The 27,200-nt window shown below is 35.4% G+C and overlaps 1 protein-coding gene across 1 annotated transcript in view; it reads right to left on the bottom strand.

Moving 5' to 3' along the window:
* LOC124638060 (protein dead ringer) overlaps positions 1 to 27,200 on the bottom strand; it is a 106,436-nt gene that overhangs the window by 34,605 nt on the left and 44,631 nt on the right. The window contains exon 5 of the mRNA XM_047174866.1: positions 7,365 to 7,437. Coding sequence (XP_047030822.1) covers positions 7,365 to 7,437 — 73 coding nt within the window. The remainder of the gene's footprint in view (positions 1 to 7,364; positions 7,438 to 27,200) is intronic.

Below are 27,200 nucleotides of genomic sequence, written 5' to 3'. Positions count from 1 at the left end.
AGCGGTAAACGTTGGCGGGACGATTTCGTTAAATTAAAAATGTGTAAGTCGGACATTCCGCGACTTTGATATATTAATCCACGTTTCGGCGCGAGATTATCATCGTATGTGCTGTCCGGCGCGCGCGCAGGAAACTGCGGCAGTCGCTCATCCGCGCCTCCGCTAGTGTTGGGACTCGCTGTGCAGGAGCTGTACGTAAACTGTACTAACTGCTTCCGTTGTAACATTATTTGAAAAAACAATAAAGCACATTCTTAAAAAACGACATCAGCAATTTCAAAGTTATTTGAATACACAAAAAAACTGCATTATCGTCATCATAAGATTTTTTGTAAACTCTACGGTCATTCACATTTTTCTATAAAAAAACTAGAAACAGTCGCAACACTAGCGGTGCGTTGATTTATTCCACTTTTATTTGTATAAGAATCAAGCAGCTGGCGACGAGCTTTTGATCCCGATACGCCGCAGACCGCGACGACGTAATGTCGCTAGCATTTTTCACGACACGACGAAAACACGACAAAAATAATCGATCATAATCTTGAGAATTCCACGAAATGAGATTGCTGTATTTTTAATTAAAAAATCTTCTCATAAAGTCACAGTTTATAAATAAATGAAATGGTTTTCTTTAATTTCAAATAGAATGTTAATAATCCGATACATTATTCTGGCAGTCTAAAATGGCGCATCGCTTTTGAAGTTGGAACGCTAAAATGATGCAAACGACAACTGCGATTGTTTTTAAAATATCTGTCAATCATTTTTAAAGAAAATGTTCAATGAGTGAGTTATTCGATGAACATGGAATAAGAGGCGAGCAAACAAACCAGTAGCGGCTACTAGGCTTGTGTAAACGGCATAATTATCAAACGCACACGCAGGGAAAGTCGGCTAATTGGGAAAGCGCATACCTTTATGTCGGAACATGTCGTCATATTATGTTTGTAATGGAATTTTTGAATACCGTTCATTTGCCGAATGTGATTAGAATAATTAATTTGAGAGAGATCCACAATAAAATTTCCATACAATCGTCTATGTTTACTCAGATTATTTTTATGTAAATAGTGTTAAACTAAACATTATAAATACGGTTACTTACAACCTTTTTCTAGTTATGTATTCATTCATTCACCACACACAAAACTTCGATAGTCTTGCCTCTTTGCATACTTTATGATATAGTGCATAAGCGGAAGCGGCGAGCGTTTATTATTACCAATATTTACCCAAATATATTCACGAATAAATCACAGTATTAGAATTAGTCGTAAACAAATCATTACATAAAACTGCAACGTCCTGAAATTCTGTTCATTCAGTTCATGAAGATATAACTGTTGTAACCACATCTATAACTATCGCTAGAACAATGAAAGAGCTACCGTATAATCTAGGAGTCCACAATGCTAACTACCTATTCACTATGTTTACTTCATTGTCTTTTGTTTTGCGAATATAAAACAAAACACTATTTAATTTTCTTCGAAACAAAATCTCCTACAGACTTGATCAAGTGGACGAAGATTACCACTCAACAGAGGATGGAAGGCGACCAAAGAAGCTTTGGCGAGAAGATACGGAAATTTTCTTCGCAGATTGACCACAGCACGCTTCTGACAGGAAAAAATTGAAGAGTATAAGGTAGACGTATGCCCAAGAAATGAACGGCATAGGTTCATTTTAAAAAATATAGGTAGTAAAATCCCCGCTTCGCTACCAAATCGCTACCGCTTATGACTTGGCCCACGTCCTGATGCGGGTGTCCCATCATGACGCAGCGATATTTAGACCGTTATTGGCGCTAGGTGACCGTCACAATGTCAGATGTGCACCCATTGACAACGACGGGCTTATTGGGGATATGTGATGAGGATACGATAAGGGGATATGTATGTATTTTAGAGTAAGGAAGGTCCATGTTATTGATATCGTTTTTTTTTTAAGTGTTGTAAGTACAAAAAGATTTCGCGACTTTTTTGCTGTCCGATTTAACATGTGTTTTATTTATAGGGTGATAATTTTTTTGATGAAACTATTTTCATAATATCCTTAAGATATTGCACACAATTCAAAAGCGTTAATGGAGATTAATTATAGAGCAACGGGCGGTGCCTGTCTTTGATGTCAGTTTATAAATAAACTTAAAGCCGTGTTAATTATAAATGCCAAATGTTTGCTTAGTCACATCCGCAAATTTTCATTGATATTTAAATAGTACGAGGTATAAAGTACGTGAGAACACGGAGTTTATCCAAAAAGCGCCATGGAATATTTGATCCCATGAAAATCAAACATTTGAATTATTTAACTAATAAGTAAACTTCCTGTTATGATTTAAGCTAAGTTTAAGTAAATGCAGGGAATTAAGCAAAGCTTCCAAGAATGAAAATTGAGGGCAAAGACCTCTTCTTGAAAGGGAATCTGTCCATCATAGTGATAGCATAATTTTTATTTAAAGTCCACTTCTTACAGTAATAAACGATCGAACGAACGAACGAAATAACGAAATTAACATCATTTTCTACTTATTTCAAACCCAAGAAATTGTCGCTTAACCCAAGCTGCATTTACAAACACTCGTAAGTCTGTATTCTATAATCGCAATTCATAAAGCAACAAAAATTCAATTAAAACATTTGAACATCGGTGGCGTGACAATGATTACTAAGTCGACCATCATTAATCTCTCCCCCGTCGTAATCGGGGACTCGTCGCCATCAATCTTTGGTTATTTATACATACGACATGCCTAGACTTGTTACTCCAGTAATACGGATGCGTGGTGAATTGGTAACATTCGGTTTTCAATATTAAAGAGGTTACTCTATTTTTTTATATATGAAGATATAGGAAATCTACACAGCAAAAGGACAACAATAAAAATACACAGAAGCAGTTACGAAATTCTTGCTAATTTGTGTACTTTTAAGTGTTCCAAATCATGAAAAATAAATGATGCAATTAATCCATGTAACAACCAAAATCCGTTGACAGAAACATTAGTTAGTAACTATTAGTCACAAACCACACAATAGACGAACTCCAAACCAAATTATCTAGGTCAACAAAAACCAAATTATATTTTTTCATTCATATTAAATCCACAATCCACTTACAAAACGTAATAACGACTCCGCCCATTAATATATCGAAGTCTTTTCTAATCAATCAACTTTTGATTAACACTCGTCTAAACTAAAGGCTAAACAGACAAAAACAAATGAGTGAAGCCCGAACTCAAAATCGAATTAACTGCATGCATGTTTAAGACACCAATTAAACCTCCAACAAAGGCTATCTTCAATGAGACGAAAAAAATTTGATAGATCAACTCCTTAACCTAATCTATAATCTGTTTAACAACAGCCAAAATCACACCCTAACCCCGTGCAATATGGTTGGTTTTTGAATTACAGGTTGGGTGTAGAAACTCGAGAAGGCTGTTGGCACAACATCTTATATCGATTAAACAGATAATTAATCACGGGAAATGAATCCGAATGAGATGTTATTAGTTATACCACACTCGCTATTACCAAGTGAAACAATAGCCCGTCTGTACATGGTGATCGTTAAACTGAGATTAACTGGACTTTATATTTTAGTGAAATCAAGCCTTTATCGGCACTTGATAATAATATGATATGTCATTAATTTTAATTACTGTTTCCGACGGGAACAAATTAAATGTCATTTCGCAATCAGCAAAGTTACATTTATCGGAATCGTGATAAGAAATTTTATATGTTAAATGTCTGTTACTATGTTTAACTAGCTAATAATCTGGCAAATAAATCTCAATTCCGGAACATTAACAATGACACATTTGATATGATAAATAAATACCTATTGAGCTTATCCGAAGAAAATTGAAACGTTAATTGTGTTTTAGTTTTGGAAATACTATCACTAACTGGACTAAACCAGTTTTTAATGGAAACTGTGTATTTAGCTACGTAGGCAAATAGATGTTTTAGATAAAATACGAATGTACGATTCACTGTTCAAAAAATATTGGAAATAAAAAGTCGGACTTTAAAAAATCAGCCTGTATATGAGTGACGGCAAGGAGCGGCGGCCGGCCGATCAATCAGCTGCTAACGAGCCGGTCACGTGGTCACAGCATCCAACAAACTTACCATATCTTCTATCATAATTAGGTGATAAAATGGACAAATAGAACAAAACCAAAAATTAATAGACACTCAGATAATTCCTGTGTATAAAAAATCTGATTCAAAATTGACAAGCACAGTTACACATCTCAGTTAATTGCATTGTGAGCCAAATAAATTAACTGTGAGCAACTTTATATTTAAATCGTCAGTAACAAATTAGCCATCAATCGACGTCAAATTATCGAGTAATTTCCCTTCAATCAAACTCGTTCATCGATTTGCAATTGCAGCGTTAGAATCGATACAAAAAACTAATCGATTTATTTAGGAATTGGAACACCCACTTCGCGAGTGTAACATATACAAACGTTTAGATTAACATTTACATAAACGTTTGTCGCTCGCATTAAAACAGAGTCGGGACGGAATAAAATTAAAAAAAAAAACGTTTTAATTTCTTTTTTTGAACTGAGACGAAGACGGAGTGCGGCGAAGGCGCGGGGCGTGGCCGACTAACTTTCATTACTCACAAGCAATAATAAATGATAAAACATTATTAATACGAGAAGATCACTCCGTTTGATGCCTCACACATGCTAACCTACGTCGAATAAATTAATTCTAATTATTAAACGTTGTTTCCTCCCTCGGGCTGTAACGATTTGTAGCTTTCGAATAAAATATGTATTTATGCAGAATTGAAACGGAATATATTTGATTAAAGTATAAACATTGATTTCAAGTGGCTAGCCAACAAATCGTAATCAGTCTTATGCGATTAGTTTCCTGTGTTATCTGGGCGCGTAATAATAACCAGAAGTTTATTGGCCGGTTCAGCGGAATGATAAATTGAATAATAATTTATTCTGAACAAGATAAGGCAGAACTGATCGTGCGCAGTGATTCTCTCAACGTATGAATGGGAGCTTGTTACACCGAAGCATAACGTTACAGCCATTCTAGGAAACAAAATAAAAAGAAAGAAAGAAGAAATCACACAAATGAATCGTACTAAATCGTAGTTTGCTACGAAAAGTTACGAAGTGATTAATTTATCTACAATTATAAAATAACAAATAAATTATTTTATGGGAATTGATATATCTAGCGACTTTAAATAATAATGGTATACCTTAAAGCAGGTACCTTAAGGTTTTGTCATCGTAGCAATCTCATAGCAAATCGCCTACGTCCCATTTACAGAGAACAGACCCGAACATCACTCCGGTGCAAATGCGCCCAACATTCTGTTTCAATTACACACAGGGGTAACAAACTGCGGAGCAACGGTGCCGCCCCCGATTCCAACCCCCTGATGAAGCTATTGGCTTTTTATAAGAACCAGCCCTACACTTATCAACGAGAACCGTAATAAAAAAAAGGATAAAAGATACCGTAAGTTGAAGATAAAACTGATTTTGACAAAAACATAAGTTAAAGAAACGCTTAAGGAAGATGCGTCACAGTTTTATTAAGTTCAAACGGTGTGCCTGATACATAATTATATTGCAATGAACTTCATACAAATATGACAGTTGTAGGAACGGTCAATAAAAATGAAAAACAAAAGTTAGCTTGTCCAGAAAATTGATCCATAATATGGAAAAGGAAACATGTTTGTAAGTAAATTACACTTATGTACAGCTGACAGTTACATCTGCTTAATTATTTATTACGTTTCTTGTAAATTGAAAAATAAAGGTAGCCTTTAAATGTTTCTGGGTAAATATTGTTATAAACCAGCCCATATTTATGAAATAAGTCTTAGGACCTCATTAACGAATTGAAGCAAGTTTTAATCTTACAGAACACAGACAGAACATCACATTTGTTACTGACTGGCGCTATAATTATACATAGATACTCAAATAGGAACTGAAAACAACCTTCAATGAAAACAAAGAGCAATTACTGCAGCTAATCACTTTAAATTAGTACAATTTGTATCAAATCCCACGCAAGACAACAATGTACCTACAGCTGCAACAATAAACAGTGATTTGACGAACAACGAGGCGTTCGGATATCAACATGATCTATCTAGCGACAATCGGCCATTTACCACAGAGATCAATTAATGCTAGACAAGGACAGACATACGGATTAAAACGCGAGAGAAAGAGATGAGTGTCGAGTTATCAATCACGCGCCCGCGCACGATCCGACGCCCGAAGCGATCGGACGATCTCCCGCTTAATTATTTCTATTATGATATTTAAAATATAATGATTATCTTCACGGATAAGACTCGTATGGCGAATTCCCACAGTTTTGAACATTACACGTCTGTAAATTTAATGGATGATTGAGAGCTGTAATAAATAAATGCAATATGCTCTTAGAAGATTATTTTTATTGTAGTTATGCAGTTACAGGGTCGTTAGGGAAATTAATGTTGATTGTTATTTCAATAGATTAATGCGCATAAAAAGGTGTGTTCTAGTTTTATTTTCTACATAGCTTAAACTTAAAATTGCAGCATTATCTAATCCTATTTCCTCAAACACAATCACGCATTGATTGAAATTTCCGTGTATTAATTTAACGTGGTTCATATCTTGTAACTATGCTTCATTAATATCTCATAGTTCTACCATCACGGCGTACGGTCGTCCATCACCCGTGATCTTATCACTCGATCACCGATCTCCACAATATAAAACCGTTTATACAACCAATGACTGATATTACCCTGTATCTGATTTGTATCTAAAGACCATAATAGGTTGACCCCTGTTTCAGAATTAATTGTTGCCGAACAGATATCTTACTACGGCGGATTGGTTCGTATCATTCGGATCGATGATTGTGAATGGAGCATTTGGAGTAGTGATAAATTACAATGAATATCAATCGTTACAAAGGATTAATCAAAATAAGTTGAGGATGAGGTTTCGGATAGAGATGTAGCGATTTTGACACAGAGGCTAGTTCTAAAAGAATCTCGATGGATCTCAGTGAACACTAACAAATAATTGATGACAAAAAACATGACTTATCTAATACTACTAACTCTGAAACTTAAATTGATAATACTGATCGAAATGCAAATGCTGCAAATGCGTCAGATACTACAAAACAAACAGACGTAGACGCGGTTTATACAGTATTTGTTACTTATAGGATAACTTCAATAATACCACTTCCAATTTTGGCTCTGACGAAAGATTTCAATATCGCTCCCGCTGCACCTCAAGCCACGGCCTTAACAATGAATGATGTGGGAAATGGACTTACCTCGCTTTTGCATGAAGGAGAACAGGTCATCCAGGAATTCCTTCCTTTGTGGATCATCGCTGATCTCGTACAACTGGAAAAAAAAGAAACAGAACATTATTTTGATGAAGATGATCGTGAACTTGGGAGTGGTAAATCTTTGGAGTGTTTTTGGATAAAAATGGACAATGGGTAGGGTAAATAATGTAATTTGGGAAACTAGAAAGGAACTCAAATCGAAATTAATGATGATGTAGAAAAATAACGTGTTCCGAAACGACCAGCCAGTCAGGTAATTCATGTATGTAGTGTTAAATTCTCAACGAGCAACCCCAATCACATAATTCATACACAACAATTTGCGGGTACAACTAAAAGGACTTAGAAAAACGTCGTTTTCCATAAAACAGTAGCTTTAATGAATATACGAGCATATTAATATTCAATAAAGGAAGTGATGCTCAGCCAAGCGATTCAACCACGTGCACCCGCATGTTCAGAAAACATCGGAACTGCATTACACCTTATTTAATTCTCATAGGTTAGATAGGTGTTCAGCTGACTATTAAATTGGACTAATCATTCTTTATATAGATAGAAGGAATTTGTAACGTGTGAAGAAAGGGCCCACCGAATCAGCAAGCTGAAGTGGCAGAGGGCTGGCCATATTAGCCGAAGAACCGATAACCGTTGGGGTAAACGAGTTCTAGAGTGGAGACCACGCCTCGGCAAACGTAGTGTAGGACGTCCTCAGGCACGGTGGAGTGATGACTTGCGCAAGACGGCTGGCAGGAGCTGGATGCGAGCAGCCGAAAATCGATCTCAGTGGCGTGCACTTGGAGAGGCCTATGTCCAGCAGTGGACTGCTATAGGGTGATGATGATGATGATGAAGAAAGGGTACTGTATGTGCAACGGTGAGGACCCAAAATTGTTTCGTGGACAAGTAAATTAAGCAGTAGGATTAGTCATGTAGACACTTATATCCAAATTTCAATTTTCAAAAATTCCAAACCTTTTAGTAGCCCGATACATGAAATTTTGCGAATGATGAACAGAGAAAATCATTAGAGAAGGATTCAAAGTTCTTAAATTCGATTTTCCATGTTATGTCTTTCAATATTGTTACAGTCAACTTCAACTTTCGCAAACACGTTTCAAAATTTAATTACACAGGCACCCAGGGGTCCGATAAGGCTCCTGGAAATTCCAAAAGCCTCAGAAGGCGTGTCTCCACCATAATTACATCAATATCCGCCATTTGACTGCACTCAGTAATTTGAATGCTGATAACACTGTCGTATCGTAACTGCCAGATAGTATGGAGTCGGTTCATTGGTTCCGACGAAGTAGGTATTGTATTATAATTAGTGCCTACCGCTTTTGTTTTGGGTAAGTACATGTTTGTGTTAGTAGGCTTGTGTAGATGTTCATTTGTTTTCTTATTATTGTCAGGACTCTGTCTAGCTATCATCTCTAAAATATTGGTCATGCTTTTAACGGTTATAATAAAATATTTGATTTCGTTCAGATTATGTTTTGGATGGTTGTGTTCCGTTGTCATCTAATCTGCCGTTAATCGTGACATCGCTATAAATAAACAAATTAACACCAGAAGTTACAATTGCCCACCCGTGGAACATTTTGATCCATAGTTAGTTGATTCATTTAATCTGTAGATGTTTGGTGGATTATAATTTCTAATGTCAATATTCAGTTCATCTTAAGGAAAATCCGATCGCTTTAGGGATATCGACAAACGATTAACGTAAGAACACCTCGTGACGACGCGAAAGCGTGATACTGACATCATAGTCAAACAAAGGGAATCCCGTTAAACAATCCGTCGCAACTCGTCCGGTTTACATTGACGAGCGAGCAGAAGTGTCCCATAGCTCGAATACATGTCGGCGCCGGCGTACATGCGATCAAACACCAAGCTATTTGCATTGCCCGGGCAATTACATCGACGCACTTAGCGCTACGAAGAACTGGGCCGTGGAGAGACAACGAAACGCCATTTGACACTTCCTGTTTCCGCCTAACACCTTTGTATACTCATTAAAAATAGTTCTTGCAAAAAAACCATTACGTATTCCTATTAACCCTTCGAGAGCGGGACATTATTTGACCGCGACTAAACGCTAAAACAAATGGTGTACGTTGATCGTTCGTAAATGGAACGTGCTTTTTTATTCGGTGTGTGCTATCCGGCGCTAATCGAAAACGTTCTGGCTGGTGATTAATCGCGGGGGGCGAGTCCGAGTCGACAGTGACGATCGAGAAGATTGATGCGAGAGCCGATCGCCTGTTGCCGCTATTAAGAGTCAAGCCCTCGCTCGCGCAAACGCTTATGATCGTCTATTGACACCGACACGGCTAATGTAACAACACCTGGGTAACACGTGTCTAACGAAACGTAAATACATTTACAGTTTTAGCCGCAGAATACTAAATTCGTTATGTATCTTTCACATTATTAAAATACGAAAACCAGTATTCCATACAAGTAAAACCAGAAAATTAATTCAAAAAAATTACACAGAAAATCAATCTTTAGAAATTCAAAAATAAATCCATGACAAAGCAATCGACAGTTTCTTAGAAATGACCCCGAACTTCATGGTAAGTCAGTCGTAACTCTCATAGGGTAAGACACTACATTATGCATTCCAATTATCGCAAAACAGACGTTGACAGTGTTATAAGGGTATAACAACGTCCACCCGAACAATTCCCGCACAAATTATTGTATGAAATGACGGGAATATTATCATAACAGGGCCGGGATACAGTCGCCCACCGCCGCCATATTTGAATCACAAAACTGGCCGGCTAATCTCCGTAATCTCTATTGTGATGTGCCAATTAACGAGTCTCCCCTTCCGCTTGAATAAATAAATAAATATTTTCAAAACATAATCATTGAACCGTACCAACTGCACAGATTTAAAAAAAGGAATTATTTTCTCATCATATTCTGAAGTCTATTATTCCATGAAGCGTCAAAATAGTATATTTTTTGTATTATTTGTCTGCGTACGCACATCACACGTTTCCTGGTTATACAATTTGTGTTAAATAATCATTGACATGTATGTTAATGTAGTCATTTATAACTAAAATGGGACAAAGTTATAAATAACATAAAATATGCAATTTAATAGTTTTGAAACAATAAAATTGTGATTACAATGAAGATCATAAATAGTAAACTAGTGATTGACATTATCGATAAATTCTCGCTTGGAATTACAAAGAAACACAAGGCGCCTACGTGCACAAGTCTCGATACAATGTTGATTAAATATTGTACAAATAAATCACTTCAACAGAAGAAATGCATAATTATTTTTATAACTAAAGCTTGGCTTCAAAAATAATTTAACTAAATCTATAGACAATCCGACAGAAAACCTAACATCGATATCGATACAAAAAATCAATTTGAATCACAAACGGTGCGCGATTCGATCGCACACATTATTAGTCGTTGCCACAGCTTTACGATCGATACTTATGTACGTCAATAATACAATAAGCGCCAATCATCGCAGTTTACTCGATGTCGTCAACAATCCTACTGCTAGAATCCTATACACATTTTATCGATTCGGCCTTTGACTCAAGGTTATTTTAAATCGATATTTTATGAATAAAAATACATAATTCATTAGTGAAATATAGTTTTGTTTGACAGAATTCGAGCGTAATCTATTTCAGTACTAAAATCATTAATAGCAAGCTACCAGGGGCCCGATTCTCCTAATTTTACTTAAGCAACATACGATTCACGTTCGACTCGATTCGACTGAGATCCAATCCCGACTCGATTACGATTGAAGCGTATGTGGCACTCCGCTATTTTTTCTTTGAAATAAACGTTTTTATCCTTTTCTGTCATTCAATAATGAATCATTTTGTCTGCAAATGATTTACGATTGCAAAATGATTGTACAGCAAACTACCGTATAGACCAGTCTTTCCCAAAGTGGGCGATAACGCCCCCTTGTGGGCGCTACAGGTCTCAAGGGGGGCGGTAAGAGACCCAGAAAGAAAATGGGGGCGTTGTGTAGAGGCCTGGGGGGTCATTTGTAATTTTATTTACTCTCAACAACAACAAAAGATTGCTCAAACTCGGAAAGTTGGAGCACCGAAGAAACAAACACATACAGCTGAATGTCGATCCAGTCACGGTTTCTTTTAATTTGTGTTTAATTCAAGAAATTCTCGAACAAACACTACTTTTATGTCCCAAAACTCAAAAATTTTCGCGCTCGCTTTACTCGCGGTTTCTTTACTTTCCGCTTGAATTTTTTATCACATTTTATTAATAAGAAAGTAACTTCTAGTTTCCATATGAACTTTCTTATTTACGGTACTACTTTAAGTCCTAAAATTTTAATACATAGGCGCCAACACCAACAAAGAGTTATTATGTACGTTTGGGCTACATTTTAATTAATTTTTCTTTTGAGTTCTAAAATATAAAATTTTCACGCTCGCTTCGCTCGCGCAATCAGAAGCTACGTTCCCGTGTTTTTGCATTCACCAACCAGCATTAACTTATGTACGATTGGGCTACATTTTACATAATTTTTGCAAAAAAAATTCGCGCTCGCTTCGCTCGCGCAATCGGTAACTACATATGTCTCTGTTTTTCAAAAGGATTTGAATTGCAGTTGGAGGGCGCCATAGGAATCTTGGCCAGGGCGCTGGTAGAGTTAAAACCGGCACTGAATACATCATCTGTGAAAATTTCAACTCTCTAACTATCACGGTTCATGAGATACCGCCTGGTGACAGACGGACGGACAGAAGAGCGAAAACAATAGGGTCCCGTTTTACCCTTTTGGGTACGGAACCCTAAAAAATGGGGGCGCTAAAAAAATATTTATTCTCAAAGTGGGCATTAGACAAAATAAGTTTGGGAACCACTGGTATAGACCAAAATCACCAAAATAGCAGACCAATCGCACACCAATCAAATGTCAATCGAATACGATTGGTCTTTTATTAGTAGCAGAATGCCCGATATGGTTAAAACTGCTATTGCGATCATATTGCGATTCGATTTCTATTCGATTTTGACATTATTAACTTAGGAGAATCGGGCCCCTGTAGATACTAAACACCGTCATTGATTTGAACGTCTCGTGCGACTTACAATTGATGCTTATAAAGAATTGAGTATTGAATTAGACCTACCGTCATTCAAAAACAATAAAATCAAATTGAATATTGCAAAAAGGACGAACAAACGCATGATATATCGAATAACATAAATCAAATGGGCAACACTGATTCAGTAAATGTTACAAGGTGTAGTCGCCATTACGTTTATATTCCAAACGCTCAATTTGACGTAGGCGAGTCCATTCTGATAGACTATTGTGTGCCAACATACGATTTATTGAAGGATTTTTATAACTTAGACCTTAGATAAAATATTATTGAAGTTATTAGGCCTGATATCTTTAATATGGCTTCTTTGGATCAATTTTTCGCAGGTTTACAAGTAACTTATGAGTTGATGCTATCGTAATCATCTTTATCATTGTCGTAATAATTCTTTCAAAAGACTTAGGGCCTTACTACAAAAACTTTAAACCCTGTTTTACACTTGTCTAATAAAATTTTGGCTGCAAAATGAACCATATGTCAACGTCATAATTTGACATTTTTTTAGACAAGGCATAAACTGACGTTTAAAAGTTTTTGTGGTAAGACGGTTAATTTTTATATGAAAATACAGTGAAATACAGTGCGTTGTACTTCTGCTACCATAGACGAAATTTCATTGGGAAGACTATACATTCCAGTTTTGAGTCACATTTCCTGTTATTAGGACGTAACAAATAGATGAAACGGCCAGCATTGTCAAAAAGAAATGCTGAATACCAGTCCACTACATGTTATCTACAGCACTTCTCTATCAAGTAAAAGCTATCTTATCTATATCGAAAGTCAGGTACCGGTATGTCAAACAAACAAGTTTGTGTCAGACAATGTATGCAACTTTCTTCAAATCACAATACGGGTCAACTATCCGTATCAAATCCGTTTTAGTTATCATTGATTGCATTTAGGCAACCTCATGTTATATCACTACATTATTATAAGCAGTTATAACAACCTCATGTTTCACTACATTGTTATAAAAGTCTTCAGACACAATTGTCTGTTTGTTTATTCACGATAAGCTTAAAATTGCTGAACAAATTTTCACCAATCTATAAGTGATTCTATATAGAGTTCATCTGTATGTTCATCTATACCTGTGCGATCTTAAAGCGCTAGTTTCAATATACAATTTTCACGAACACTTGTCGACACATGGGGGTACATTAAATAACATTTTAGACGTTGTACGAACGTCTGTGCGCTAACGTGCGCCTGCGCCCGCCGCGAGACAATTTCAAATTGCTTGCAATAATTTAAAGGCGTAATATTTAAGAAGGATGCGTTTATAAATAAACTCGTGGTGGGTATCTAAACATAATAGTAACAGCGTTTATGGTAATGCAAGAGATTTATACTTATTGCTTTTGATGGTTTACGGGAGAAATTACTGGATAAATTCCCCTTTGCATACAATATGGTCGGTGTTAGACTAGTTTCTGCGTTTGTTCGTGTTTTGTTTAATAACAAATAGATTGCTATTGCGTTTACGTCTACGATTTATAGCGTGATGCATTATGCTGTTAATTTCGCGAATTTATTACGCTTTCGTATTATTTATTGTTTCAACGTGTTTCTTTCATCTTCAGTCTAACTATTAAATAAATCTACTTAAGAGACAACATTCAAATCTTTTTATTTCTTCTACCCTGCAATTTGAAGTGTATTCTTAAATGCAATACGCCCACCATTAATTTCTGCAATAACAACCTTATTCTTTTGTCCTATATTCTGCGCTTCTTTTAATAAAACATTGTAACAAATAATCATAACATTATATTACTGAGTAGTATAATTACTAGTTCAATACAAAGCACGGTTTACATAAATAGACTGGTACGTATGTATCTACTGAGGAAATTGATTTTCCATTGCGTCGAAGGCAACAATGACAATGTTTCATTGCAATCAGTAAGAGCAGTTAAATGGTAATGTCTGGTCGTGTATTCGCGCACATTACCAAGATAATGTGACCCATATTGTAGCAAGTGATCGCTTGCATATCGCTCGAATGCTATATAATTATAAGCGACGCAGTTTTCCATTTGTAATAAATTAAAATGTATTGATAAGTGTCAAATGCTAAGTTGTTAATTCTTGTAGTCACGCACTGCAGTACTTGTTTACTTACTTAAGACAGCAGAATACACTGAAGGAGTTTTAAACAACGAACACAACACATACTCATGCACACAAAATATAATCAAAAGGAAAACGAAACAACAAGAATGTAGAAGAAAATCTATCGGAAGAAGCAATTCCACCGTAAATAAATGTAGACGATAGCGAAAGAGAAGATTAGAAATCACAAGAAGATATACGAACTTCCTACAGCGATAATAATCCAATAGCAGCTAAAGTCAACGGAATAATTAATGAAATACAGTTAGCAGATCGTGAGACACATGTAAGATCTAATCGGCTTCCCACACAAAACTATTTAGATAAGAATCCTGATAGCAAATCAGCTGAATCTGCAACTGCAACTGAAGTCAATGTAACAAAACGTACATTCGAAGAAGCTCACGATTTTAGTAACAATTGTACAGTAACACATGCATTTTATTACAAATGCATTGATGAGGAAGTGAATACAAATTGTGAAAAGATTCACTGTTGATGAAGATGTCACAAGCTTAAGCATTAAATTGGTTAACATCTATTATTTTCAAGTTAAAGTTGTATTTTACATAACGCCGATGGGGTCAAATAAAACAAAGAAGTATCTAAAATTCTTGAATGAAATCGACAACATAAAGTAGAAGAAGTTATTTTAAACAAAAAATGACAATTGTTCTTTTGGAATTGACACATTTTGGTGGTCGTTTACCAATAGCTGTTTGCAGTGAGTCAGTTAAAGCTGAAATCAATGGAATAATGAAGAGAGAGAGAGTTTTCGAAGACGCAGGTGTCGTCTTTGTACCGTAGCACAGTTTTAACCGGAGCTGTAATGAGGTAAACAAACTTACACGAGTGGAACAAGTTGTAAGTGTAAGCGATATCTCCGCTCCATTGTTCAGAAGAGAGGAACCACTTAATGTTACTACTTAGGACAATTTGCTTGCATAATTTTACAGTAACTGCTTTAAGGAAAGTTGAAAACTATTGTTTGAAAGGAGATGTGCTTGGAAATCGTAAGTGTAATCACGAAATGTTTATTTTCTTACTACTGTCTATTTATTGGTTTTAGACAAATACAATGCAGGATTTTTATTGGGAGATAAAATATTCAACGAGGTATATTCTATTTGAAATTTCTGTTTAGTCTTTTAGGATAAAATTTAAATGTTGCAAAAGAATATCAGTACGTACAGTGAAATTGTTTTAAAATCATTAATACTTGTCATTTTGTAATTACTGAGGTTTTCTTTAAATCGCTTTCGCTTATGACTTGTATAAAGTAACGCATTATATGTAAAACATGGCAAAGTAGCCGTGAGGGCGTTGGCCGCAAAAACAATGCCTCAATTGATAGCTGTGTCTAGTGTCGAAATCAAAGTGCTTCGCGTAATGGCGGACCAATGATGGCCGATGGAACCAAACTGTAACGGTTTTTACTATTCAAAGAACGAAGACTTATTCTAGGCTCAAGGAAAGAAATAATGCGTAGAGATTTATGCAACGTCGGGATTAAATGAGTTATTGATTAATACCCGAGCGAAGTAAACACTATTTCGCAGGTTCAATGTGACAAAAAGAAACGAAACCGAAATGTTTCATGAAAGCGGGCAAGCTTTTCTTTTATGTGTAAATGCACATGCATATTGTCTTAGTAGGTATGACTTGGCGACTTAACCACGCTACCGAGCTTACGCATCCAAAGACAATGTGCCTGAACGCACAAGCAAAGCTTTCATGAAATAAAACATCTATACCTATCGCATACATAACAAGAAAAAAGATTAAGACGTGAAATTATCATTAGTTCTTCTCCAAACAAATCCACGTTCAAATTGAATATCAAATCAACTTCCACACGACCCATTCAAACAAAATCTGGTGTCGAAAGTGTGATTTCTCGTGAAAATACACGAGGAACTAATATTCTTGGTTCTGTTATGAATGGGTCGTTCCCAATCGGTGCGTTTGATAGCCAGTATGAAAGTGCTAAGTGATTCCCATACTGCGTGTTTACTCATAAATTACTTCTCATTTGAAAGGTTCACTTTACCAGATTGATAGGTAACATCGCACATATGTAATTACAGAACATTTCTACTAACAATTAGATTAATTTATACTTGTTTGATGTTGATTTGAATTAATGGTTGAGATAGAACAATTCGTGAGAGTGATGATAGGTAAGCGTGTTCCCATTTGACGTAATGATTTTGTCTGTTCTAATTTAGATTGAGTTTCATTGATTGATTTGATGCGTATTATAAAATGTTACCTACTCCAAATTCAATATTCTTGATAGGTATGAAAGTTTTTGGTCTGAAACATAGTAACTATACGAATACGTAATCGAAGCTTCATTATGCGATAGAATGAAACCACTAAAATAGAGTTTTTTATTTATCTCCAAAATCTCGAAGAAGTCGATTTAAAATATGTACTAAATAGAACACAAATTCTAACTTTGACTTCAAAACAGTTTCCAAAGATTCCAGCCCACCGATTCATAGACACAAATTAAGTTCTCCACGCAATTAATAACAGTCGGAAGACTTTCACATTATATACTCCTTGTACATAAAACTACATAATAGTGGGCAGCTTATGTCCAGCCGTGGCGCCCTCTGGAATTATTCCGGGCAAGTAATCGCGTTATTCACGAAAACAATAGCCGCGTGGTCATCAACGCATGTGGGCAAGGATGCGTGCTCTCACTGGATGTGGCTAGTGAAATGCGTGTTAAGGACGAGCGTACCTAAGTACTTGAAAATATTTTTTGGAATAATGATTCGGGATTTCTAAGTGAAATAGGTCCCATAGGTACTTTATTTAATCGGAAATCCTTTTATTTCAATTCACTTAAGTATTGGTCTAAAAGGTTTTTTTTGTATTTTTAAGTTGTAAGAGAAATCAAAATATTTAAATATCCTGCCCCTGCTTATTGGCATAGCACCAACAATTATCTACAATCACCCTAACAATAAAAGCGCAAAAACAACTTTTTCCTATACTTTACATACGTAGGTACTTCTCTGCAGCAAGCCCATATATCTTTTGGCAAATAACCTGAGTAGCTTAAATTATAAAGTACAAGAATCTAGCCACTTCCAGATCTCCAACATCAATGTACCCAGCGATAGAGTATACACTCCGTATAGACGATTACACGCCTCTCTTTGATCTCCAATTAGATGAACATTTTGGGGTTCCGTATCGTCGTATGATAGGGGAGAAGCCGATTGTAAATAAATATATTTCTGCTCATCCGACCGTGCAGAGGGTGTGAATTACTTTCCCAACTGTGCTAAATTAGATCATTTTGTGGCCAATAATTTGTGGTGTGATGATTATTTTTTTTTGTGATAATTTTGGTTAGTTTTGAACTTATGTTTTAGGTGCTTTAACGAGTTACAACCGAGTGTCCCGGCAATATTATTAATGGTAGTTAATCTCGCAAAAAAATAAAAAAATCCGACGAATTAAGAACCTCCTCCTTTTTTGCGAAATCGGTAAAAAATTACTTGTATAAATCCACTATAACGTTATTTAAACCTAAGTTAATGTCACTAATATAATAATATGAAAACCATAATTATTTTTCTAACCTCATAACAAAAACCAATAAACACATACAAATCGATATGAAATAATACGCGACAGTAGGGCGGGCGGCACAACTAGGGCGGGGAAAATTAATCCGGCGCAAAGCCTTCTATTGCTCGCCGCAATTATCCATTGGGGATTAAGCCGGTTGTCGCCGGTTTTAGCCGGATGGCTCCAGTGCAAACTGGTATTGATGGAGTAGTAATGTCCAGTATTAGTGTCTGTTGGTTATAAAATCTAGGTTATTCTTATTTTTGGGTATGTGAATGAGAGAATTGATATAATAGGGACTCATCACCGAACACTACCGAAAAATATTTTAAATCTTTAAAAAATGGCGTGGTTTTTTAGAAAATTCATGGAAAAACCAACTGAATCATGAAATAGCAATTCATTGCAAAAACTAATCATTAATAGATTGTCGTTCTGGCTCTTTTCACACTAACAGGATTTATTACGAAAATAAATTGAAAGAACTCGTGAAAATGTGACGCAATAGAAAGCGTATGGGAAACTCTTTCAGATCACTTTGACCGATAAATTGACCATTAGAACAAGTTAAAACCCTGTAAAGCTGGATAAATACCGAATTGGAAAAAGTGTTGGTAAACTAATTTTGTTTTTAGACGATTTTTACTTTTAACTTCAAAAAAAATCTCTTTGCAAAAGCCTTAGAAATCATCAGCAAGGCTAGTTTTTTCTACATTAATTAAAGTATTACTCGTTTTATATAAAACCATAAGTACAGATTAACTTGCTTCCGCCCGCGGTTTCTCTCGAGTGAATATTTACTGGACGTAGATAAAAAGTCGCCTATTTATAATTTAGATCTATAGGTCAATTTACTGGCATGATTCATCAAAATATATCCAATAGTTTATAGTGAAAGAGTAACAAACATGCTCTCATATCCACATACGTACATCCTTGCAAACTTTCGCAATTAGGTATACCTTTTTTTTTTTTAAAACATTAGTTACCTAGCACGAGTTTCCAAGTAAATAACAGTGTTTTTATCCCAATTCTTTACCTGTCCGCGATGAAAGATGTCTTGGCTGTTTGAGTAGTTTCCTTCGTCTATATTTATCTCTTTTATTTGGCTCTTATTCTAACTTTCGTAGCCACATTACAATAGATAATTACTATACATTTCTATAAATATTTTAAAAGTAGTTTACGTCAATCATTGGTTGTTTATGAGGAATTGAGATACAGATCGAAAAATAACTATTTATATTTTAAAACTGTAGTAACTTTTACACTATACAAATACATTTCTCCAGTCAGCCATATTGAAAATATTTGAATATGAGAACATATTGCAACGGCAAAATTCTCAGTTCTTTACAAAATGTAGTTATTTTTCCAACATTTTCCGTGGTGTTTTCACTTCATAGGGAAACACGCTAAACGTCGAGCGCGTGTCGGAGGCATTAGCGAGACGCACACTTGCGCGTGCGCATCCATTCAGTTGTATGTTGTGTAAGGCCCGGGCTGTAGTGCCATTTGCACACAAGGAGCTTGGAGTAATTATTGCATTTATTTTTAGATGAAATTGTTTGAAATAGGCTGTTAAAATGCATTGTAAAAAAACGAAAAAAAATCGACGGTTTGATTGGGTTACCTTATAACCTATAGATTATCTGAATTAGGATTTTTTTCAATGAGTGACAGCTATCTTGATAAGTAGATTCCTAACTGTGGTATTGGAAATCCTTAAATTGATTTCATGTAACACGACATTCCATTTCCACCTACCCACATAAAAACAAACGGCAACTAAATATTACAAGTCCCGACGATAACTCACAATGATTTCTATTTAAACAAATTATTCAAACGCTGTGCCTAAATAATAAAACGTGTTAAATTCTCTATGGTGTTTGTATGTACAACATTAACACATAGACATAAAGATCGCATGTTAAAGTGTTCACAAAGCAAAGATTTTCACCGTATAAGGTGCTTAATGAATACATGGTTGGTACATGGAAACATGCATTTATTGGTCCCGCGAATGGAGTCCAGTTTATTTGCAGGTGGAACAAACGCTCGGTCAACGCTCTCGGGCGGCTGTGTGCGTACACAACACACCCTCGCGTGTTTAACACACAACACAGTAACACGCGCGGGGCGAGGGGATGGCCACAGTGCGCTCGGCGACGACATGCTAATTTCTTACCAAGCCCAACAATCGCTGGCTGTACGTATAAATACAAATGACACCCGGCTTCGGGCGTATTTGCAATACTTTTGTTACTAGCCTACAATTATAACTTCCCTTATACCTTGGTACCACAACCACAGATAATCTTCCTTCATGACGCCATTACTCAAAAATGTAACGTTTAAAATTAGACCAATAAAATTTAAGTAATATGTAGAAATAAATCAATAGGGATAAAGAAGGGTTCTAATCCGATCATTAAGAAGTGCTGTCGTTATAAAACGATCCGTTTCACGCATTATCCGGTAATAAAATTGAGCTGCGTCATAAATGTAAGCGGGCGAGAGTTTGACCACCCCTGACATCCCAATCAGGAAAAAAAATGTGTAAACAAAAGAAGATGTGTAAAGCCGACATATGTATATTATACTACCTTCCTCCAGCGGCTTCGCACGCGTGGTGTGTTGATAAAAAGTAGCCTATGTGTTAATCCAGGGTATCACCTATCTACATACCAAATTTCAATCAAATCGGTCCAGCCGTTTTTGCGTGATTGAATAACAAACATACATCCATACATTCTCACAAACTTTCACATTTATAATATAAGTAGGATTCTAAAATTTTCCATTTAGGTTTCCAGTTTAATCCTAATTTGGAAACAAGGTCATAAGTAATTAATCTTAATTTAATTAAAATTGATGCAAATAAAAAATCTAATCACTATCAAAAATTAAGTAGAGTATAAAAACGATCATAAGAATGAATGAAATCCATTTTTCTTTCAGTACGTAGCTATTCGTATCGGGAAATCTTACTATCTTGTTTTTCCCGAGTTCTGCGTACCTAAACTAGGTAATGCATTACCTATTTAAAAATATATAAATTTTCCTCAACGTGATAAAACTAGTCTGAGTCATTTCCAGTATATAGGTAGGTACTAACTTAGTAAGCACTTATTTTCTAACCCTATTGGTGGCCAATTGGTTACCCTTCAGCGTAACTAGGATCGCCTATTTTTACCATAAGGACCACCCAGCCAAAACAATGTTAGACCTACCAGGATAATAATTATGTTTAAGAAACAACAAACAAAATCTGTACATACATATAGGTAGCTACATCCACAATAACTTTAATTCAAAATGTCACAATTATCAAACGCCTATTAAAGATCTCATAAATAAAATTAATTTATATCGAATCCATTTTTTAATCGGTCCGCTTCTCGATTCTCGATATTAATTCGGTATCGTTTTATATTATAAAACTATAATTAACTTCCACATAAAAAGGTCCCTTTAAACAGATCGCCAGTTTTTATTAAGCGATTTAATATTCGTATAAATCTTTTACGCTTCATTCCTCTATTTTATTACTAATTTATTTTATATTGTTTAAGTCCGCCATTGAAACCCGTTCGTTAACTCATTTTGTGTTCGAAGTTCGAATTATTAAAATGAGAATTCAAATTATAATTTTATGTGCTAATATAATCTGCAGAATTATTATTGCAATCTGAGCAACAATGTTGGCAACACTATGAATGTGAGTCAACAAAGTATAACTACATATTTATATAGATACCCTACATTGTTAGAAATATATTGCAATGTAACAAACTAATTACAAATTAGTTTAGTTGTAAATAATTGATTAATCAAACAAACATACAATCATTCTATTGAATGCTTTCATTCAAGCGCTTAATTAACTTTGGAAATCATTTAAAGGTCGTTAGCGCCTCATTATTTGGATAAACAAAATCATTAGAATTAAATAAATTCAATACCGCCAAGCTGTGTACACACTGCTATCTAAATGATATAAAATTAGTTCCTTGATAATGGAAGCAGGAAAAATATCAAATAGCATACTTTCATACAGAAGAATCGCATAAATCAATAACCCCTTTCTTCAAATAGTCATAATTATAACTAAGTTAAAAATGTCATAAAAGATCATTAATCTTTACTGGCATGTCACTGACATTTCAAAGATATTTTTCCTGAAAATAAAACTGAAAACAATCCAAAGACCTTTAAAAAAGTACAATCAATTAAATTAATAAGTAATAATCAGTCAGCCAACCTTTTTCTTATCAACCTCGAAGAAATTCGGCATCTTCGGAGGCTCGCTGTGCGAGTTCTGATGATGATGATGATGGTCCTCCATGAATGTGTTGAAGAAATCCATGAATTCCATTTAACAGTACTACTATCAAAGTCCAATAACTCACTCCGAACAACAATAGGAACTCAATTATTTACCGCGAACTAATAATTCAAATATGTAATAAGTCGAGCGCGCGACATAAACACGTGCACAGTGAAGTATGGCGGCACGCCAGACGTCTTGCTCTTGCCAACATCCGATATAAACTAAATTGAAAATTGGAAACAAAATGCAATGTTCGAATCTTGATATGACAATAATAGGCGAGACAGAGATAACCGCAGCGGCGAGGAGCGAGCGAGACGGCGCGAGCTGCGAGACGGCTCCGCTCCACCCCATCGACATCGGCGGCAGGGGTTGTCGCGACGAGATCGCTACGAAATTTTAAAATCCTACCTGCTTACTAAGCCGAAACAACATCCATTCATTCAAACGATTATGAACCTTATTCCAAACGACTAAAATACCATTTCTACATACAACTGCAAGATAAATAAGCTTTTTCAGAACGAGATTTTTTAAGTTGTAATTATAAATAGCAAACGCGTGGATACAATGCGCAAGGCTATTCTGAGAATTTGTCTTGTTTTATAATACAACATTGATGATTGAAAGATACTGTTTTAAATTAGTGCGTGAATTGTGAGCAAAACAACACATAAAAGTACAAAGAGATTCTTAGATATGTATTTATGCTTTCAAACAACATTTGGGTTAACAGAATCATAATTTACCATCGGTTACACCTATTGAAAAGCAATAAACACCACAGTGAACGACACACGAACACGCATTAACAGGGTAAACGAACGAATGAGACGCGGAATGAACGAATAATTCATGCATCGAGTTACACTGCAACTCTTCTTAATTCATGTCAACAGATATAGCTAAGTCACTACTACTAAAATCTCCAAGAAAATAGTTCCACACAATATTACCTACATATCAAATAATTGCCAAAAACCTGCTAGCGAATCTAACACACCCTCAGGAAATTGTATAATCGCCCACAATGAGGGGTCCCATAATACATTTTGGCACAAAATAATGTCGTCGGTTCACAAATAATCAATTAAATTCCTACAATTGAAATGTCATAGTATTGCATGGGGCGAGTTTATCTTGTTATTGATATCTTTATAAATGGGGTAAAGTGGGCGAATCTGGTCATACGGGCACTTGAATTGATACGGGTGGATTTGGCAGGGTTAGTGTTGTGACAGGTCTATTGAGCCATTCAACGGGTTAACTATTCATTGTTACTGTTTCTAGCAAATAAAATCTGTTATTTTGTGTTAAACAAGGTTTTGAATTTCTTTCCCAAAGAAATTGTCAATTTAACAAATTATCTAGAAAGTTCATCATAATTTGTGGGTCTTCAAACATTTTCTTTGACTTCTACCGGCTTATACCAACTCTATTAATATTGCAATCAATCACTCTACATTACACAATTGATTGTATAACTGCAACTACAAAAACGATGTGTCAAAAAAGTGCAAGTTTCCGTAAATGACCACAGTTCCAATAACTCCCTTTGGAATGGCCGACTGGTACCGTTATTTCGGGAATCCACTGAATATGCGCCAAAAAAATCCCAGTGACGTCATCAACGCCATCAAGCCATCCCTTGTGGGTTTTATGGGATCGGGAAGCACAACCTTTGAGCTAAGGGCGCTTGATTTTCCTTAAGTATACCGATTGAGAAAGTTTGGGACTAAAACAGATCAAAGTTGCAGGGCAGTTTTTTATTTCGCAAAAAAATTTGCTACTGTGTAGGCTTAATTATCCAGAGGAATACATAATACAGGTTTTACCAAATTACAGACTAAACAGCAAAGAAACAAGTTTTAAATATTCCTGTATTTACTCTAATGATTCTCATAGAAAGCTTCGGTTAATTCTAGAAGCTTTCTTTACCTGTATCCAACCAGTATAAAACATTTACAATAGTAATAAAATTTACAACTGAATGCCTGCGATACGATTCACTATCACCAAACTCACTATCCTTAACATAATAATATCTAACTAAAATAAAAATTACAATAGCATGGGTCGGCTGGGTAATTCACGAAAAAAGTTTAAATAACGATTAAAATATTATTTTTGTGCCCACAAACAATAGGCGGGCGAAGAATTTTTACTATCGGAAAGGAAGTGAATAGATACGGGGCATTATTGGGCACGTTTCTCCGAAATATTCTGTGAAATCGTGAAACAATAGACCAGACGGACACCAATAGTTTTTATTCACCATGTGGGTGAGATGAAAGATCCACAATAAAGATTTAGTACAAAGCAATTACAATGAAATGGATGCGAAAAATTCCAACCTAATCACAAACAAATGTTCGACTTTAAATACACGGTATTTTTGTATTGTGTGAATTTGTTGCTAATGAGTCACGATTTCTTTAAATTTAAATGCGTGAATTAGGCCTACGTCTTTTTATGAAACTTTTCTTTAATCTCTTTTACTTAAAATTTATAGATTACCTGGTAACACGTATTACAGTCGAGTAATCATCTAAAATAAATCTTCGTTCACAATCGACCTCTGACATAGGCCTAGTGACCCGTGCGTGTCTGGCCTAACTTTAGCATCAACTCGACGAGACACGGGATAAATATAAATAAAACATCAAAAATTCATTAAAATCGAACCCCACATTCTCAAGTAAAACGATTATCTACTCGAAATATGCTTATGTAATTAACATTCTTATAACTAATATTATTGTATTAGGTGGGTGTGGACAAAGCCATCGGCAAGTAATTTCTTTATCAGTCCACCAATCCGGAACGTGTAATTAGAGTTAGGAGATAACACACTATTACAAAAAGGAATCTTTATGAATATTTTTCTTAACGAAGGAAACGATTAATGGTGGAATGACCGTGACAGTTATTTTACCACTTCTGAAGCAAGGGGCAAAATTAGTAGCAATAATTGCCAACAATTACAATAGATTTTCAGTCACCCTCAGATAGTTCCAGTATCATCCCTAGTAATTTTGCAACACTCGTCGATTCGCACGGGGCGAAGATTTATCGTCGAGCCATTTTAATTAACACATGATAGTCAATTGTTCCGAATTGCCCCGATCTCCCCTCGTGAAGTAATTAAGTCCATGATAGCTCAATATTTGGGTGAGGTTTACACTATAACGTGATCAATGGTCATTAAGGATTAATGAGTTTTAAGTGCAAAATTGAACATTAAATTAGAACTACAGATATAATCGTAGCGGTCAATTTTATAATGAATGTGACTTACAAGTATAAATAAAGAAGATGATGTAAAAGCCAATCCATAACTTGAAACAAATCAAAGTGAAGCAAGAAAATATCGCTTAAATATAAAATACAATGAAATGGTTATAGCCAGGAAAGATGTCAATGGTAATTCCATATTGAATTCCTAAACAAACAATAGTATTGTCTAAACAGCTTCCGCAATTGAAACTAGAGTCTGGGTAACATCTATTAATTCAATAATTTCACTGTCAATGTTTACTGAAAGCGCAAACAAAAGCGGTTTTACAGATTTATCCTCACCAAGATTAAAGGTATTTGGAGAATAGTTTTACAACTTTTGAGTGCTATAAAAATTAATATCGATGTCAGACTTTTATTTTCACATGAGATCGCTTCAAACCTTATGTTTTAAACGGATTATAAGTACTTAGAATGAAAAGACGTTTTTCTATTTTGGCGTTTACTGGTACGATTCTGTTTCATTAGCATCATTTGTATACAATTTTTTTATTTCACGTGATGAAACTAAACGTAGTATCAATCAACGGCTTATCTTCCCACATAAGTTGTAAAGACTTCGTAGAAGAGGGTTAAATGGTTTTCAATAGATAACGGCTCGACAACACATTACAGCCCTACTTACGCATTGTAAACTGCTCGAAGCTTCTAGTAGGTTCTATTTGTCTGATAAAGAATTAAAATGCAATAGGACTTATTTAAGGTACTCTATAAGACGCATTTAATACACGAAGTTAGAAATATAGGAAAGCTCCTGCATATTATTTGACCTAAGAAGTTGCCTAGTTTTATAAACACTCCTGCACTTTTGCAAAAAATAGGCTCAGTTTCCGTTTCTTAATATGGATACTTCGCAGCACTAATTCGCTTTACGGCAAATATTCATTTTTTTTGTTCCATTTGTATCTGATGGTCTATATCTAATACAATAAAAATGTACCCCACACGTATATCTTGACGATACATCAGCAATAACCAACGTACTACAAGGGAGTTACTTAATTAGTGTTTAAAACGTCTATAAAAAGCCCATTAATGACCGGAGTTTACAGCCCCGCGCCCTAGGTGGCGCGCCCGTCGCCAATTCCTAACACCATTTGTCAACATACCAAGTATTGTAAATTACAGGAATGTTATTTATTTTACGCGAAACTTTTACTAGATTTGTATTCGGTTTTTGTACCCTATTGTGTCTCATTATGTCTAAACTGCATTTTTATTGCAATAGAGTTCGGAGCAAAGATATTCAAGTGTTGCTTGCTTTAGAAGATTTCGCAATGAGAATCGGAGTGAGATTCAAGTTAGAAGAAAAAAAAACTTGTAAGATTCAGT

This window comes from Helicoverpa zea, chromosome 17 (genome assembly GCF_022581195.2).
Source record: "Helicoverpa zea isolate HzStark_Cry1AcR chromosome 17, ilHelZeax1.1, whole genome shotgun sequence".
Lineage (NCBI taxonomy): Eukaryota > Metazoa > Arthropoda > Insecta > Lepidoptera > Noctuidae > Helicoverpa > Helicoverpa zea.
The sequence above is the reverse complement of the archived record's forward strand: the minus strand, read 5'-3'. Positions and strand labels throughout refer to the sequence as shown.